This window comes from Triticum urartu, chromosome 7A (genome assembly GCF_056163025.1).
Source record: "Triticum urartu cultivar PI428250 chromosome 7A, HENAU_Tu73, whole genome shotgun sequence".
NCBI lineage: Eukaryota > Viridiplantae > Streptophyta > Magnoliopsida > Poales > Poaceae > Triticum > Triticum urartu.
In genome coordinates, this window is record NC_141879.1 from 731,337,300 (window position 1) to 731,351,656 (window position 14,357).

General features: G+C 41.2%; 1 protein-coding gene, 1 long non-coding RNA gene and 1 pseudogene across 3 annotated transcripts; 2 read left to right on the forward strand and 1 right to left on the reverse strand.

Moving 5' to 3' along the window:
- The first annotated feature begins 5,344 nt into the window (after window positions 1-5,344).
- LOC125519486 (F-box protein At5g07610-like) lies at window positions 5,345-6,806 on the forward strand. The gene is made up of 2 exons (XM_048684285.2): window positions 5,345-5,577; window positions 5,663-6,806. The coding sequence occupies exons 1-2, from the start codon at window positions 5,345-5,347 to the stop codon at window positions 6,804-6,806; spliced, it is 1,377 nt and encodes a 458-aa protein (XP_048540242.2).
- A 1,661-nt stretch (window positions 6,807-8,467) lies between these two features.
- LOC125525339 (uncharacterized) lies at window positions 8,468-13,286 on the reverse strand. Its single transcript, XR_007291260.2, has 3 exons — window positions 12,987-13,286; window positions 9,327-9,456; window positions 8,468-8,804 (listed from the first exon to the last, which is right to left on the reverse strand). It is a non-coding gene; the product is annotated as an uncharacterized LOC125525339 (long non-coding RNA).
- Window positions 9,467-11,957, forward strand: LOC125525338 (desmethyl-deoxy-podophyllotoxin synthase-like; annotated as a pseudogene). The gene is made up of 2 exons (XR_015611471.1): window positions 9,467-11,220; window positions 11,338-11,957. The product of XR_015611471.1 is annotated as a desmethyl-deoxy-podophyllotoxin synthase-like (transcript).
- Window positions 13,287-14,357: the final 1,071 nt, after the last annotated feature.

Genomic DNA, 14,357 nt, shown 5'->3' on the forward strand with positions numbered 1-14,357 from the left:
TTTCCTGGGACGCCTGATCCACATCCAAATTTTTTTTTGAGAAACACCTGTAATTTTAATCATACTCATAACAATTACAGGTACACTAATTTGGATCTAAGATCCAAGAAAATGCAAAATAACTCCTATGACTAAGGATTACAATGAAATATATTGAAGACACATTCTTCGCGGTATCAATCTCTGCTCGAAGAAATACTCCAAAGACTTCGATAAAAAGGCTGCAATTGGACTGGAGTAACGATGTTGTCACTCTTTCACCTGCATGAACATTACCAATAATGGTTTTTGAAAGCACCTTGAGTCGCCCATCCAAAACGATGGGAAGCCTTGATCGATGAACGTACTTGGGCCGGGGATGATCCCCTAGAAGTGCAAGCCGTCGAATCACTCTATCTTCATCATGATGTCGATGAAAGATTTCAACTCCACAAAGAATCAGGCCAACAAAAAAAAGCTTGACACAGCATAAACTTATCAGATTTGAATAATCGGATCTGCGAGGATAGAAAACTCTCTAACTTCATGGCACCACCAGAAGAATGAGAGGAAATTTATTCTCACAAAACTATCATGATCACTAGACGTTGATCCACATCCAACATAGCTAGTTGTTTTATGTTAAATTTCAGTCAATTTCTACACACAGCTTGATCAAAGCCCGACAGCAAATAAGAAGTACTACTATCTAAGACCAACCGGTCAAAGCCCAACAAGCTACTACACGGCTGCTCCAACGAGGTACTACTAGCACTATATATTTTCCTTCATGCATGACCACACATTATACATGCAAAGCCCTACATAACCATCACCACATATATATTCTTTAATTTGACACGCATATTACTCTATAGTAATATAAATTGGTAGATGGATGAAAGAGGCAGTTAAACTATAATTCTAATGTATTATATTTGAATGAAATTAATTGCAAGTCAATGTATTACATGAAAATTAAATAACACAGATATTTCTACAAAGAAAAGGTTGTCATCTAAAATTACTGTTCTGGACAAAATATAATTGAGAAAGACAAAAAAATAAAATAAAAAATTGACTGAGAAATAAACAGAAGGCAAAAAAAGACGAATAAAATTTAACCTAATGATGATAGAAACGTGGGGTGGTATTACCCTAAAATAAGTGCGAAAAACTAAAATAAAAAAGCTAGTCCAAGGGAGAAAGAATTTTAGAAGTGGCGATACCTCAAAAAAATTATCAAAATATAAAGAGAGTAGGACATGTTTCTTTCTAAGAAAGAAAGAATTCTAGGTGTGGTGTTATCAAAATCAAATGAACAAAGAAAAAAATTATTTCTATGGAAGAATGAATTTCAAGAGTGGTTTAACCATAAGAAAACAAGAAGAAATGAAAGGCATTTATATACAAATCTATTGTCAAATCTTATTCTTATACGCAGGAATTAGAATATCTTGAGAACATGCACGTAAATTCCGTAAAACTTCCACTATGCTATACCAAGCAAGAACAAGTGTAAACTAGTGCAAGTTTAATAACAGTTATGATTCAAGTCAATCAATTAAAAAATGAATTCCATTTTAAGTTTCTAATAAAAATTCAGTAGTGTCACATAATCACAACATCAAATATGTTGTTACATTCACAAATACAACAGAGAATTCAGTGGCGAAAGAAATCAACCAAACATCAATGAAGAAGATATAATAAAAAAATATATGATACTATAAGGTAGAATCAATTAGGAGTACTGATATTACCCTAAAAAGAAAGAGAACAAAGAAAGGACTCAAAGAAAATGATGACTAAAATTTTCAATATATTCCATACAACTTGCGGTATTCCACAATGTGCAAGAGAAAGCACATAGTACCGTAGCTTTAATAATAATTATGATTCTAGTAGAACCATAACAAAAGAATTCCATTGTAATTTTCCTAACACAAAAATTTCAAAAAATTAACTAAGAAACAAGAAAAAGGAAAGGTACCGGAACATTACCAAAGGGGGACAAAAAGCTAACAATAAGAGAGCAACTATTAAATAGGCACCTGGAATTTTTTGGTCTAGTCAAATCCTTGACCATTGTCTGATCGAGATTCAAAGGCCCAACTGCCTTCTTCTTCCTCCGAAATTCTTCTTCCCCTATACTAAAACTAAAATAAAAAATAGAAACAAAAAACAAATTTTACTTAGAAAGAATGAATTGGTGGCATAGGTATTACCATTAATGAAGAAAGAAAATAATATAATAACTAGGAGTATTGATACTATGGGTTAATCGAAAACGAGAGATTACCCAGGTTTGGCCCCTCATGGTGGAGATAAAAGCCTACTCCTGCTTGATTATGATGTTCTCAATTACAAGGGCGATGTTTCACTACCTATCTTTCGAGAGGTTCTAGCTCCCCCCCCCCCCCCCCCGAGGACCCAAGAACCCTCCGTTATATAATAGGACGGGTCCCTGGTTTACAGTAGTTTCCAGGTTGTACCCATAATACGAATCCTACTCCAAATCTTGTTGACCTTCCTTGTCCTCCAACCTAGGAGAACTCTTTCCGGCTTTGGGCTCATCCCTAAGCCGGTTCTGGGCTTGTTCATAAGCCGGCTTCAATGGGTCGGGTCTTCTCTCTAGGCCCACAAACCAATCCATCTCTCGCAGTGTTATCCAGTGTATGGATCTTGGCGGGTAACGACCCAGGCCGTTGCCAGGTCTCCCATAGCCGGGTCTAAACCATGGGGAATATCCCTAACAGATGGCCTTGCCGGCAGTGTGGTAGCGCTTGGCGGTGAGGCATGCGAGGCAGTGCTGCTGGCCGCTGGAGGCGGGAGCAGGTGATCCTGCCAATGCTGGAGGAAGAAGATGGGAGATTGAAAAAGCACGTCGGCGGTTGGATGTAATCCAACGACTACGCTGTCAGAATCGTTTCTTGACAGAGTTTTTTTAGGGGGGTTTGTTAATTGAGTAGACAACGCTTTATGTATGCTTCAACTTCGTGGGCTTAAAATATCAGCCTCCAAATCCGTGGCTGACATGCAGCCCATTTTATTTATTTATTTGATTCTCAAAGAAAATGATTTACCTATTTATTATGAATTAACAGCTCGTATGTATTTTCTTTATAATACAACCTTTTAATGTACTGGGTGAAAAGTAATGTTGCAGACATGTAACCTAATTTTTTTTAGAATTTACAACTCATTTGTTTTTTTCGAAATAGACACATTTTTTGGACTAGGTGAAAAAACATAAAGTTTGTTGGACAAAGAAATGTTATAAAAAAATAAACGGAGCTGGGCATTTTTATTATAAATGTATATAATTTTCGAGGGATCATAAACATTCTATTAGATTAACACATGATTGCACATCTATACCACATTGGTCCATAAAATCTTAATAAGTTTTTGTACACAATCGCCATGATTTACCGGCCAACTTATAATCATAAACACTTTTTTGGTAAGAAGTAATTGATGTATCAAATAAAATATAATTTATTTTCTTAGTTAATAAAATATCTACAAACACACATTGAGGGATAAGCGGACACTAATGCTATATCTCGAGACAAGCATCCATCTCACCTGAAGGGCTCGCGCTTATAGGCTGGCCTCTCGCTCACTAGTTCAGCTAGCTCGCTAGCTCGTTTTACCTAGGCTTTCGTCTGTTTTTTCTTTTCTATTATTTTAGTTTTTCTTTTTTCTTAATTGGTTTTCTGTTATTTCCCTCATTTTCCTTCGTTTCTTTCACAGTTTTTACCAGTTTTATCTTTTCTCATTTTACCTTTATTTTTTATTTTTACTGTTTTTTTCTTACTTTGTTTCCATTGTTTTCGTGGTTTTTTTTGTGTTTGTTTTTCAGCTTTCATATGTTTTTTTTCATTTTATTTCAACATTTTCTGTATAGAACAGGATTTTTTTATACATAATTAATATTTTTCAAATACACTGACATTTATGACAACATATATTTTTTGATGTCTACTTTTTTCATACACATTGTACTTTGTTTGCATATACCGGGAACATTTTTTATATACATGTTTTGATTTTGAATATACAAGACTAACATTCGTTTAAACATATATTTTTTGGATGTCTACTTTTCCCATAAACATTGTACGTTATTTCTATACATCAGGACCATTTCATGTATACAGTTTTAACATTTTCCAAATTACCGATTTACGTTTTTTCAAACATATATTTCTTGATGTCTATTTTTTCCATACACATTCTACATTTTTGGTGTACAGCTGAAACAGTTTTCATATGTAAGTTTAACATTGTCCAAACACATGATTAACATTTTTTAAACTTAATGTTTTTATGTCTACTTTTTTTCATACACATTGTACTTTGTTTCTATACACCAGGAACATTTTTTATATGCACGTTTTCGTTTTGAATATACATGACTAACATTCTTTTAAACATATAGTTTTTTGGAAGTCTACTTTTCCCATAAACATCGTACATTATTTGTATACATCAGGACCATTTCATATATACAGTTTTAACATTTTCCAAATTACCGATTTACGTTTTTTTAAACATATATTTCTTGATGTCTATTTTTTCCTTACACATTCTACATTTTTGGTATACAGCTGAAACAGTTTATATATGTATGTTTAACATTGTCCAAACACATGATTAACATTTTTTAAACTTAATTTTTTTATGTCCACTTTTTCCTTACACATTGTACATTGTTTGTATACACCAGGAACATTTTTTATATACATGTTTTCATTTTGAATATACATGACTAACATTCTTTTAAACATATATTTTTTGGATGTCTACTTTTCCCATAAACATTGTACATTATTTGTATACATCAGGACCATTTCATATATACAGTTTTAGCATTTTCCAAATTACCGATTTATATTTTTTTCAAACATATATTTCTTGATGTCTTTTTTTTCCATACACATTCTACATTTTTGGTATACAGCAGAAACAATTTTTCTATGTATGTTTAACATTTCCCAACACATGATTAACATTTTTTAAACTTAATTCTTTTATGTCTACCTTTTCCATACACGTTGTACATTTTTTATATTTTTTTGAATACATTCGAAATATTTTCTATATAAATATTAACATTTTTAAATGCTTTATGAAAAAAATTAAAAAATGAAAACTTATTTTTTTTTTTGATTTTTTTCTTTGTTCCATATGCATTTTACATTTTTTGTATACATCGGAAACAATTTTTTATACACTTTAACCATTTTTAAATGCATGATTAACATTATCAACATTTTTATGTATAGTGGTTTTTAAATTAGAACTATTCAGAATATTTAAAAATACGAGCAAAGGTAAAAAAATAAAACAAAAACGAATGGAAAAGAGTGAAAAAAATGGAAGAAAAGAAGCGAGACGTAGGCAGCACCATGGACGCTTATGCGATGCAATTAGCGCATCCACCGTCGGCCCATTCGCCAAGGTAAGTCGTAGACGTACTTCTTACTCCCTGCCTCCTCGCTCTACACGGCGGCGCCGCCGCCTTCCTCCGCCCATCGTGGCGGACCTCTCTCGCCTGCAGAAGCACGGCCGCGCCCCGATTCTTGCCCGGTATGCAGATCAGCAACAACCATCAACTCCTCCTCCGTCGCTGCTCCCCTGACCTCCCATGTCCCATCCGTCCGTGTCTCTGCAGGTCGTGCTCCGTTATCCCCAGCGGGACGCCGGCCGAGAGGCTCACCGGCGACCTCGTCGTGGAGATCCTCTCGCGCGTCTCCGCCAAGGTGGTCTGCCGCTCCAAGTGCGTTTCCAAGCACTGGCTCGGCCTCATCAACCACCCGGACCACCGCAAAAGGCTCCCGCAAACCCTGGCCGGCTTCTTCTACGGCAGCAACACCACCGGGCATCTGCCCTTCCACTTCACCAGCGTCTCGGGGGACCGCCGCCCTCCGTTCGGCACCTCCTTCACCTTCCTGCCCAACCACCACCTGCCCGTCAATCTGCTCGACTCCTGCAACGGCCTCCTACTCTGCCGATGTTACCACGTCTCCGGCGGGGTTGGCGCGTTCCATTATGTCGTGTGCAATCCCGCCACCGAGAAGTGGGTCGTCTTGCCCAACTCCGGCAAGGCCACTGACAATGTGGCCACCACATGTTTGGGCTTCGACCCGGCCCTATCGTCGCATTTCCATGTGTTTGAGCTGGTAGTTGAGCACAATTATAGTGCGAGCACCGAGCTTTCCGGAGTGGCAGTGTATTCGTCGGAAACCGGAGAGTGGGTTTATAAGGAGGAGAGATGGATTGGAGAAGCTACCTGGCTTGCTGGTCGGCATTCCTCCACAGCGGTCTTTCATGATGGCCTTCTGTTTTTTAGTGCCTTTGACCCCGACTTGTACGATTGTGTAGCCATGGTGGACACAAAGGGAGAAACATGGATGAAATTCAGGGTCCCTAGTGGTCAGGCTGATGATGGTTTTATCCATCTGTCACAGGGCCGCTTACACTTTGCCAATTTCGAGAGGGATAATGATGGTGTTGTCATTCGATTTGTAGTTTATGTTCTGGAGAACTATCAAACCGGAGAATGGATATTGAAGCATGGCATTGAAACTTCAAACATGTTTGAATGGACAGATTTATGTCCTGATGGGGGTTTTGATTTTATTGCAATTCATCTGGAATGCAACTTGGTGTTCTTTGCTGCGGATGGTATTATATTGGTGTGCTATAATATGGATAATCGGCGAGTCAAAGTGATTTCCTATCTTGCAGATGTCAAGCCCCTATCTTTTCTGCCTTATGTGCCGTTGTACACGGAGTCACGATCATTGCACATTTGACATCAATATGAGATTGCTGGTGCCTTTATGAGAAGTGGATCTCTGATCGGAGTCAATTATTCATGCTATGGAGCAGCGGGCTTGGTATGCCTACTTGAATTTGGCTCTCCTTTTCTCTGACTGGTGAATGCATGTTTTTTTGGTCCGGAGCAATGGTGGTGGTTCAGTATGGAGGGAACTTGACTTATTTCTCTGTGATCAGTTATCCAAATTTGTGCTGAACTTTCTATCCTATGTACTGGTCTTTCTATATGTTAGTTCCTCTTAGAACATCATCAAACGCACTGTGCTTGGATCACAATTTTCATTATTTTGTATTTTTGTTAGAGGTTTTGTTTTTAGAACACAAAAGTGGTCTTTATTTGTGGGTATTGTTCTGTTAGGTAGCTTAAAAGAGTTTGAAATAAGCACTGTCGTGCGCCTTTTATTTTACTTGTACTTCTAGTTATACTATGTACGATTCCTGTAATATTGCACGTACAGCAACTTTGCAGACCTCTTTCTGAGTTGTGACCTTTTGTTTCATATAACAAGGTTCACGGGCTCTGTGTGGGCTCTAGTTTCAGCTTCAAGTCTCCAAAAAACAAACTGAAACTATCCTTGTGTTCTGCGCTCCTGTCGTTTGCCCGCCTCTTGGTATCGTGGATGTCACCTGTGTTCTGGAACTAGATTGATTTGTTTTCGGTGATTTCAAGGGAGATCGATCATAAGAACAATTTTAGCATTGTCTATTCGAGAGAAATTGGGAGTCATTTTTCTTGGAGGAAGGTCAATTATGTGACATCAGCCAGGTCAGCATGCATTCTTGTGTGGCCTGTTAACCCAGTGAAACAATCTAAACTAGTGAAGCCTCAAGACGTGTAAAGTTTCAAGGTGGGTAGAGCTTAACGCGCATAACCTAGTGACAAAAACCAGTGTGTCATCGTCGCCACCATTGCCCTGGTTATGGTAACTGGGGTATATTTATTAATGTCACCAGCTTCGGCCCCAAACCCTCATGGCCACAGGCAACAACACCCAGGAAAAACAACATGGGCGACACCCCCGTTGCCCCATCCGGTATAGCCTAATCTAGAGTTTTCACCCATAGAGCACAAGACCCTGAAGGTTTGAGAGGGAGCAAGTTCGTTCATGAAGCATACAGAGATGTAAGTAAGGCACCGATGGCTCTGGTGATAGTCTGAGCAAGGATATCTTCTAGAGCACCACGCACCACCACCGACACGTCGTGCCGTCCTGTTTACATATATACTCATTTTAGAAAGATTATACCCATTCCATGGTTATAGGGCATACATACCCTGGAGATCAAAAAATGGCCCCAGGCTCCTTTTAGCCCTTTACAAAAATCGGCAAGCAGACATTGGGGAAACTTTAAACCCAAAAGGGCATGCTGAAAGGGTTAATCAAAACCTAGAGACAAATGGCTATACAAAAATAATAATCAAAGAGTAACTAGGATTCGCACAATGTTCAGATTCCCAGTGCAGTGCAATTGCTGCCTGAATTTCTCCAAAGCTACCAAAATTCCCCTTCTAAAATTGTATATATGCAGATGCTGAATTCATCGTCAGTACTACAGCGAAATATGTGTGCCAAGGAACATCAATGAGCCACAGTTTGGCCCAAATTGTTAGCCACAGCTGCAATGAGATTCTGTATGATAATACAAATCATATCTTAGACATATGTACAGGGTACAGTGTTAAACATCTGTTCCTTGCAAAAGTTAAAAACCATAGTGATTAACCTTGAAAAGTTAATACTGACTGACACTTCTCATATAACTGAACTTAAACATGTTCAACTCGGGTGTGGCAGATCGATCATGCCAAAAATGCGATGACGATTCAGATTTCCCTTGCATCTGATGATGGCCATTTCATACTGGTCATGGTCTGCTCTGCTGCACGCTGGCAAAATGAAGCAGCAAATCATGGATAAATTCTGATTCCAATCCTTCCTGCGCTGCCCTAGACTCACCAATCTCGAATCTACCTGCCATGGATTAGGAAGAGAACTGACAAGTTACAAGGTATAAATTACTGGAGAGTGGCACCAGCATATCACTAATTTGATCAGACGTGAACAATATATGATTGAATTATAGCTGAATACTGCTTTGTGTCGCTAACTTCAGGCAACTAACTAGGTAGACAATTTTGCATGAGAAGTGACTAGTCTAAGATGGGTGTGGAATATCTTACATGATTTGTGCATAATTAGCAAAAAAGTTGCTAAGTACTTACAATCTAATAAAGGTTACTAATAAACAACAACTTCAGCTTAAAGGTTCTTGGAGGCCATCAAACAAGGCAGACTGAACTAAGAAACTCATAAGGAATGATACACATCTAGCCGCGTGTCAAAGGGGCTATATCTCCCGAAATCTGTTGGAACTCTCTTGGGGGAGTAGGCGCCTCAAAAAACTGTGTCTGCGTTGCAGATACAGATGAGATCCATTGTCATGAAATAAATGTCTTACGGGGAACTGAAAGCAATGAATGAGAACCAACCAACCTTGTTCAGTTCATAAGGGGCAGAGAAATTTCTGGGTAAAGTGGATAAAGGAGCATCAACAACTCTCTTGACATTATTTTCAACAGAGAACCATTCAGGTGCAGCGTCGGGTGATTGTCCAATAGTAATTCTGCACAATTACAAGGGTTTCAAAATGTTTGACAGCAATACACCAACAAAAGAACAGAGATGCATGATCCAGTGAGTGAATTGAACACTTGGTGACCAGTAAAGGGGATTTTTTTTTGGACTGAGAAATAAGAAACTGATGCAGTCAAGAAATGAGAAATGAGAAACTGATGCCCACATGCCATGCTTATTTATTTGGGAGCAGTACAGCTTATTTATTTGTCTCTGTGTAGTACTATTAGTTCAGTTCATGGCGTCATGCTATGCCTGAACCATATCATGTCCACATCATGGTTACTTGGGTGCAGTAAGGCCTTATTTATTTGTAGCTCTGTGTGGTACTACTAGTTCAGTTCTTGACCTTTCTTTAATTCTCCACATGTAGCACTGGTGATCTACAGTATAGATTACTACCTATTCATGCTATTTAATTCTGCACGCCTAGTACTTCCTCTGTTTTTATTTACTCTGCATATTAGGTTTGACTGAAGTCAAACTTTGTAAAGTTTGACCAAGTTTATAGAAAAATATATAAACATTTACCATAACAAATCTATATGATATCGATGTGAAAGTACATTTAATAATGAATCTAATGGTATTGATTGATTATTGTATATGTTAATATCTTTGTTTGTCAAAGTTTACAAAGCTTGACTTTGACCAAATCTAATACGCGAACTAAATAAAAACGGAGGGAGTATATAAAATGTATGGAAGGCATCGACTCAGTAACATAATCTGACTGACATCAGATAAGTTTGACCTCCATTTTTCTTTTTCTTTTTCCCCAACCAATATAAGGAAGCAGCAGCAGCATCGATAAACCCTCCTTTAACAGATTCTCCACTAGCAGCATCACACATCCCCAATCATGGAGAATGATGCATACTTCTATTTGCTAGCTCTTCTTCCTCTTCTGTACCTGATTCGACTCTACAGAGCTTCCTTTGGCCCTCGCAACCATGGTCTGCGGCTCCCTCCAGGCCCATGGCAGCTTCCCGTTATCGGCAGCCTCCACCATCTTTTTGGTGCCCTCCCTCACCGTGCCTTACGAGACCTATCTCGGCGCCATGGCCCTCTGATGCTACTCAAGTTCGGCGAGAATCCGGTGATCGTCGCCTCCTCCGCGGAGGCTGCCAAGGAGATCATGAAGGTGCATGACAGCATCTTCAGCACAAGGCCACTGAGCTCATCTGTCAAGGTCATGAACGAGCTTGGCCGGGGGATCGCGTTTGCCCCCTATAGCGACCACTGGCGGCAGATGCGCAAGATTTGCTTCCTCGAACTGCTGAGCACCAAGCGCATCAGTTCGTTCCAGCCCATCCGCGAGGAGGAGGCTACCCGATTGATCAGGTCCGTCTCATCTGCATCCCAGTTAGAGGTGGTTGTGAATCTGAGCAAGATGCTGGCGATGTACGTGACGGACACGACGGTGCACGCCATCATGGGCGGCCGGTTCAAGGAGCAGGACACCTTGCTCCACTACGTCGACGAGGCGGTGCGGTTGGTAGGCGGCTTCAGCTTGCCTGATTTGTTCCCATCTTCGAGGCTGGCGCTCGCTCTGAGCAGCACGCTGCGCAAGTCCAGGGTGTTTCGGGAATCTTTGATGGCGTTCATGGACCGCGTCATAGGAGAGCATCTGGAGAGGACGTCCTCTGATGAACAACACCAGGAAGATTTGATCGATGTGCTCTTGAGGATTCAAGGAGAAGGCAACCTTCAGTCTCCCCTCACCATGGACAGCATCAAAGCAGTGATTTTTGTATGTCTTTCTATTCTTCCTGTAGCTGCTGATAGTACTAGCTCCTGAATGGAACACCGCAGGGTCCTATTTTTCCTATCATAAATCCATGGTTTTACTAACAGGAAAAAGAAACAGGATCTTTTTTCAGGCGCGACCGAGACGGCAACAACAACGCTGCAGTGGGCAATGGCCGAGCTGATGCGAAACCTGGGCGTGATGTCCAGGGCGCAAGCTGAGGTCAGGGCAGCCTTCATGGGACAAATGAAGGTATCTGAGGAAGGTCTAGGTGAGCTGCGTTACTTGCAGTGTGTCATCAAGGAGACCTTACGTTTGCACACTCCTGGCCGTTACTGATGCCAAGGGAGTGCCAAGAACATTGCAAGATACTCGGCTATGACGTGCCCAAGGGGACTACCGTGTTCGTGAATGCTTGGGCTATCTCCAGGGACCCGGAATGCTGGGACGAACCAGAAGCGTTCATGCCAGAGAGATTTATGAGCAGTGTGAGAGATTACAAAGGCAACAACTTCGAGTTCATCCTGTTCGGCGCCGGTCGACGAATCTGCCCCGGGATGCTGTTTGGGATTGCGAATATTGAGCTAGCTCTCGCAAGCCTTCTGTTTTATTTCGACTGGAGTCTTCCTGATGGCATTCTTCCAAGCGAACTGGACATGACAGAAGCCTTCGGAGTAACGGCGTGAAAGAAGGTGGATCTGCTGTTGCGTCCAACTGCCCATGTACAGCTGCCCCGCTGACTCATGGTCTTCTCCATTTGTTCAGTTCTTTGCTTCTTTGTTGTTGTTTTTGTTGTTGTTGTAGTAGCTGTGTGGTGATGTTCAGGAAGCAAGAATTAAGAGGATCCATGCACATGTGTGGTGCTTTAATTAATGTGCTTTAATAATATATAAGCAGAAGCCAAATGTGCGAATACTCTGTTTTGCTTTTGAATTTTTACAGAGTTTCGCTTTAAAGAAAAGCATGTTTAAATCCTATCATAGAGGTAGCCAGATGTTGATGTTTGATATTGAAACTGAGATGGCATTAAGATATCCAACTGAAGTTGCGGACTCGGTTTATCGGGTAGCAAAAATCCCTGTGAAGCATAACGATGAGGTGGACCGTTTTTCTGCAAGAAATGGTGACAAAGCACTTGGCTCTGATTTTCTTGAGTATAGTTGGAGAAATGCAGAACAGCTCAGAAATACAGACAAGAAAGTGATACTGGAGGCCATGGCCACGCAGAAAAGTTTAGTTCAGAAAAGACAGCTTCCTTATCGAGTCCGTGTCACAATCCAGTGACCTAAACATCTAGAGTACTTGAATGTCAGAAGCAGCACCAAGGGATGAACTAATGATGAAAATGTTTCCACTTCAAATATCCCTGAAGGCTGAAACACAGTTTCCTTTTTCCTTTTTTTGAAGCAGATAGGCTTAAAGCTGACAAGATCATAGAAATCCACCGTGTCAGCCTCTCAAATTCGATTCAAGTTCTTATCAAACACATCCATGTGACCTACATCTGCTGGGGTCTGATGGGCATAGTTAAGCATTTCAAATCAGAAACTACTATACCATGCTTGCTTCCCACAAAATGTTTGCGACGCGCTTACACATTTCTTCTTGCAAAAGCAGAGTAAAAAGGTGTTTTCATCAAATTTTAAGCATTTCAATCTCAAAACAGTATATATTTTCTCTCTTTCCTTTTAAGAATTTTGAAGCCATTCATTCCCCTTGTAATCTAGCAATACCGGAGTAAACATTTTTCAAAGTGCAGTTTGTCTTACCACACCACAGCGACCCGCACCCTCTCCCGCTCAGGAGCCGCGCGCCCACCTTCGCCCGGTCGACCGCGTCGCTGATGCCCTCCTCCACTCCGCCTCATCCCTCCTCCACGCGTCGCCGACGGGCGCGCACGTAGGCACAGGCCGGCCTCGGACGAGCCGCTCATTCTCTCCGCCGCTTCGGGGCGGGAACCCGATGGGAGAATCGGTGGAGAAGCTCGCCGCGGGTTCCGGCGGGCCGGCGAGATGCGTACGGGAGGCGGATTGTTTTTTTCTTTGACTGCCACGGGAGGCGCATGGAGTGCTCTGTGTGGTTTTGTTTTATTAGCACACGGTGCGTGTCGCCGGCATGGCCCAGGCCCAGGCCCTTTCCTGCCGGGCTTTATAGGGGGAAAGCACAGGCCAGCCCAGGAAGGAGAAAATGCAAGGTGAGATCCGTGCGAAAAAAAAACAGTAGGACAATCTCTCTTACGGCCGGCCAGTGGCAGAGCCCAGCTAGCTCAAAGAGCTGGGGCAAAGTTTATACATGGCGACGTTGTCCAGAATTTGCCCCTGTGATTAGCAATACTAATCATGGTTTGTGCCCTGGAATTCATCGCCGCAATACCAGGTCACAATGTGTTCTCAAGCTAAAAGAATATAAAGACGGTACGGTAAGATATGAAAGTCGCAAACGCGCTTTTCTTACCGGTACTGGTGAACCAACCCAGTTACTTGATTCCTTGCACAAAAAGAATGGAATGGTGCTATGGATAGTGAATAGATAAAACCTGGCATTTGGTACCACCTGGAAGAGGTAAAATTGTAATTGACTGTAAATAGATCTACAAAATGAAAAGAAAATCATATGAAAGCATAGACAGATACAACACACCCGTTCATCATATTTAGGATGCATACGGTTAACACCAAAACACATACAAACACACCAGCACCTACCAAAGCCATATAAGACCAGGCTAGTGTAGCTGAGAAAAAAACCAAAGCAATCAGACCCGCGGTCGGAAAACTATAGTAATTATTATATCCGCACCAACCATCTCAAGACACCACACAGACGACGAGATTCTTCAACACCAACACTTCCAAGAAGGGAGCGATACTCAAGCAGCGCTGTCACCAGATCCAACCACCAAGACCAATAACAACATGCGATGTGTGACCACCGCTACTTCACAACCATCTCTCCGCATCAATCTTTTGTCCATAGTTTGCATCTCTCCGCCAAAGTCAATCATCGGATCTAGAAAGATGAACCATCATGAAGACCTGTCAGCGACCAACCCCGTCGTGGAGCCACAGGAGGTCGCTGCAACACAGTCTACATCCACTACCATCCGCCCGACCAGATCTAGATCCATCCAAATCTGAATC

Coding starts and splice junctions, on each gene's coding strand:
- LOC125519486 (XM_048684285.2), top strand. CDS start 5,345: ATGGAAAAGAGTGAAAAAAATGGAAGAAAAGAAGCGAGACGTAGGCAG. Junction 5,578..5,662: donor CGCGCCCCGATTCTTGCCCG/GTATGCAGATCA, acceptor GTGTCTCTGCAG/GTCGTGCTCCGTTATCCCCA.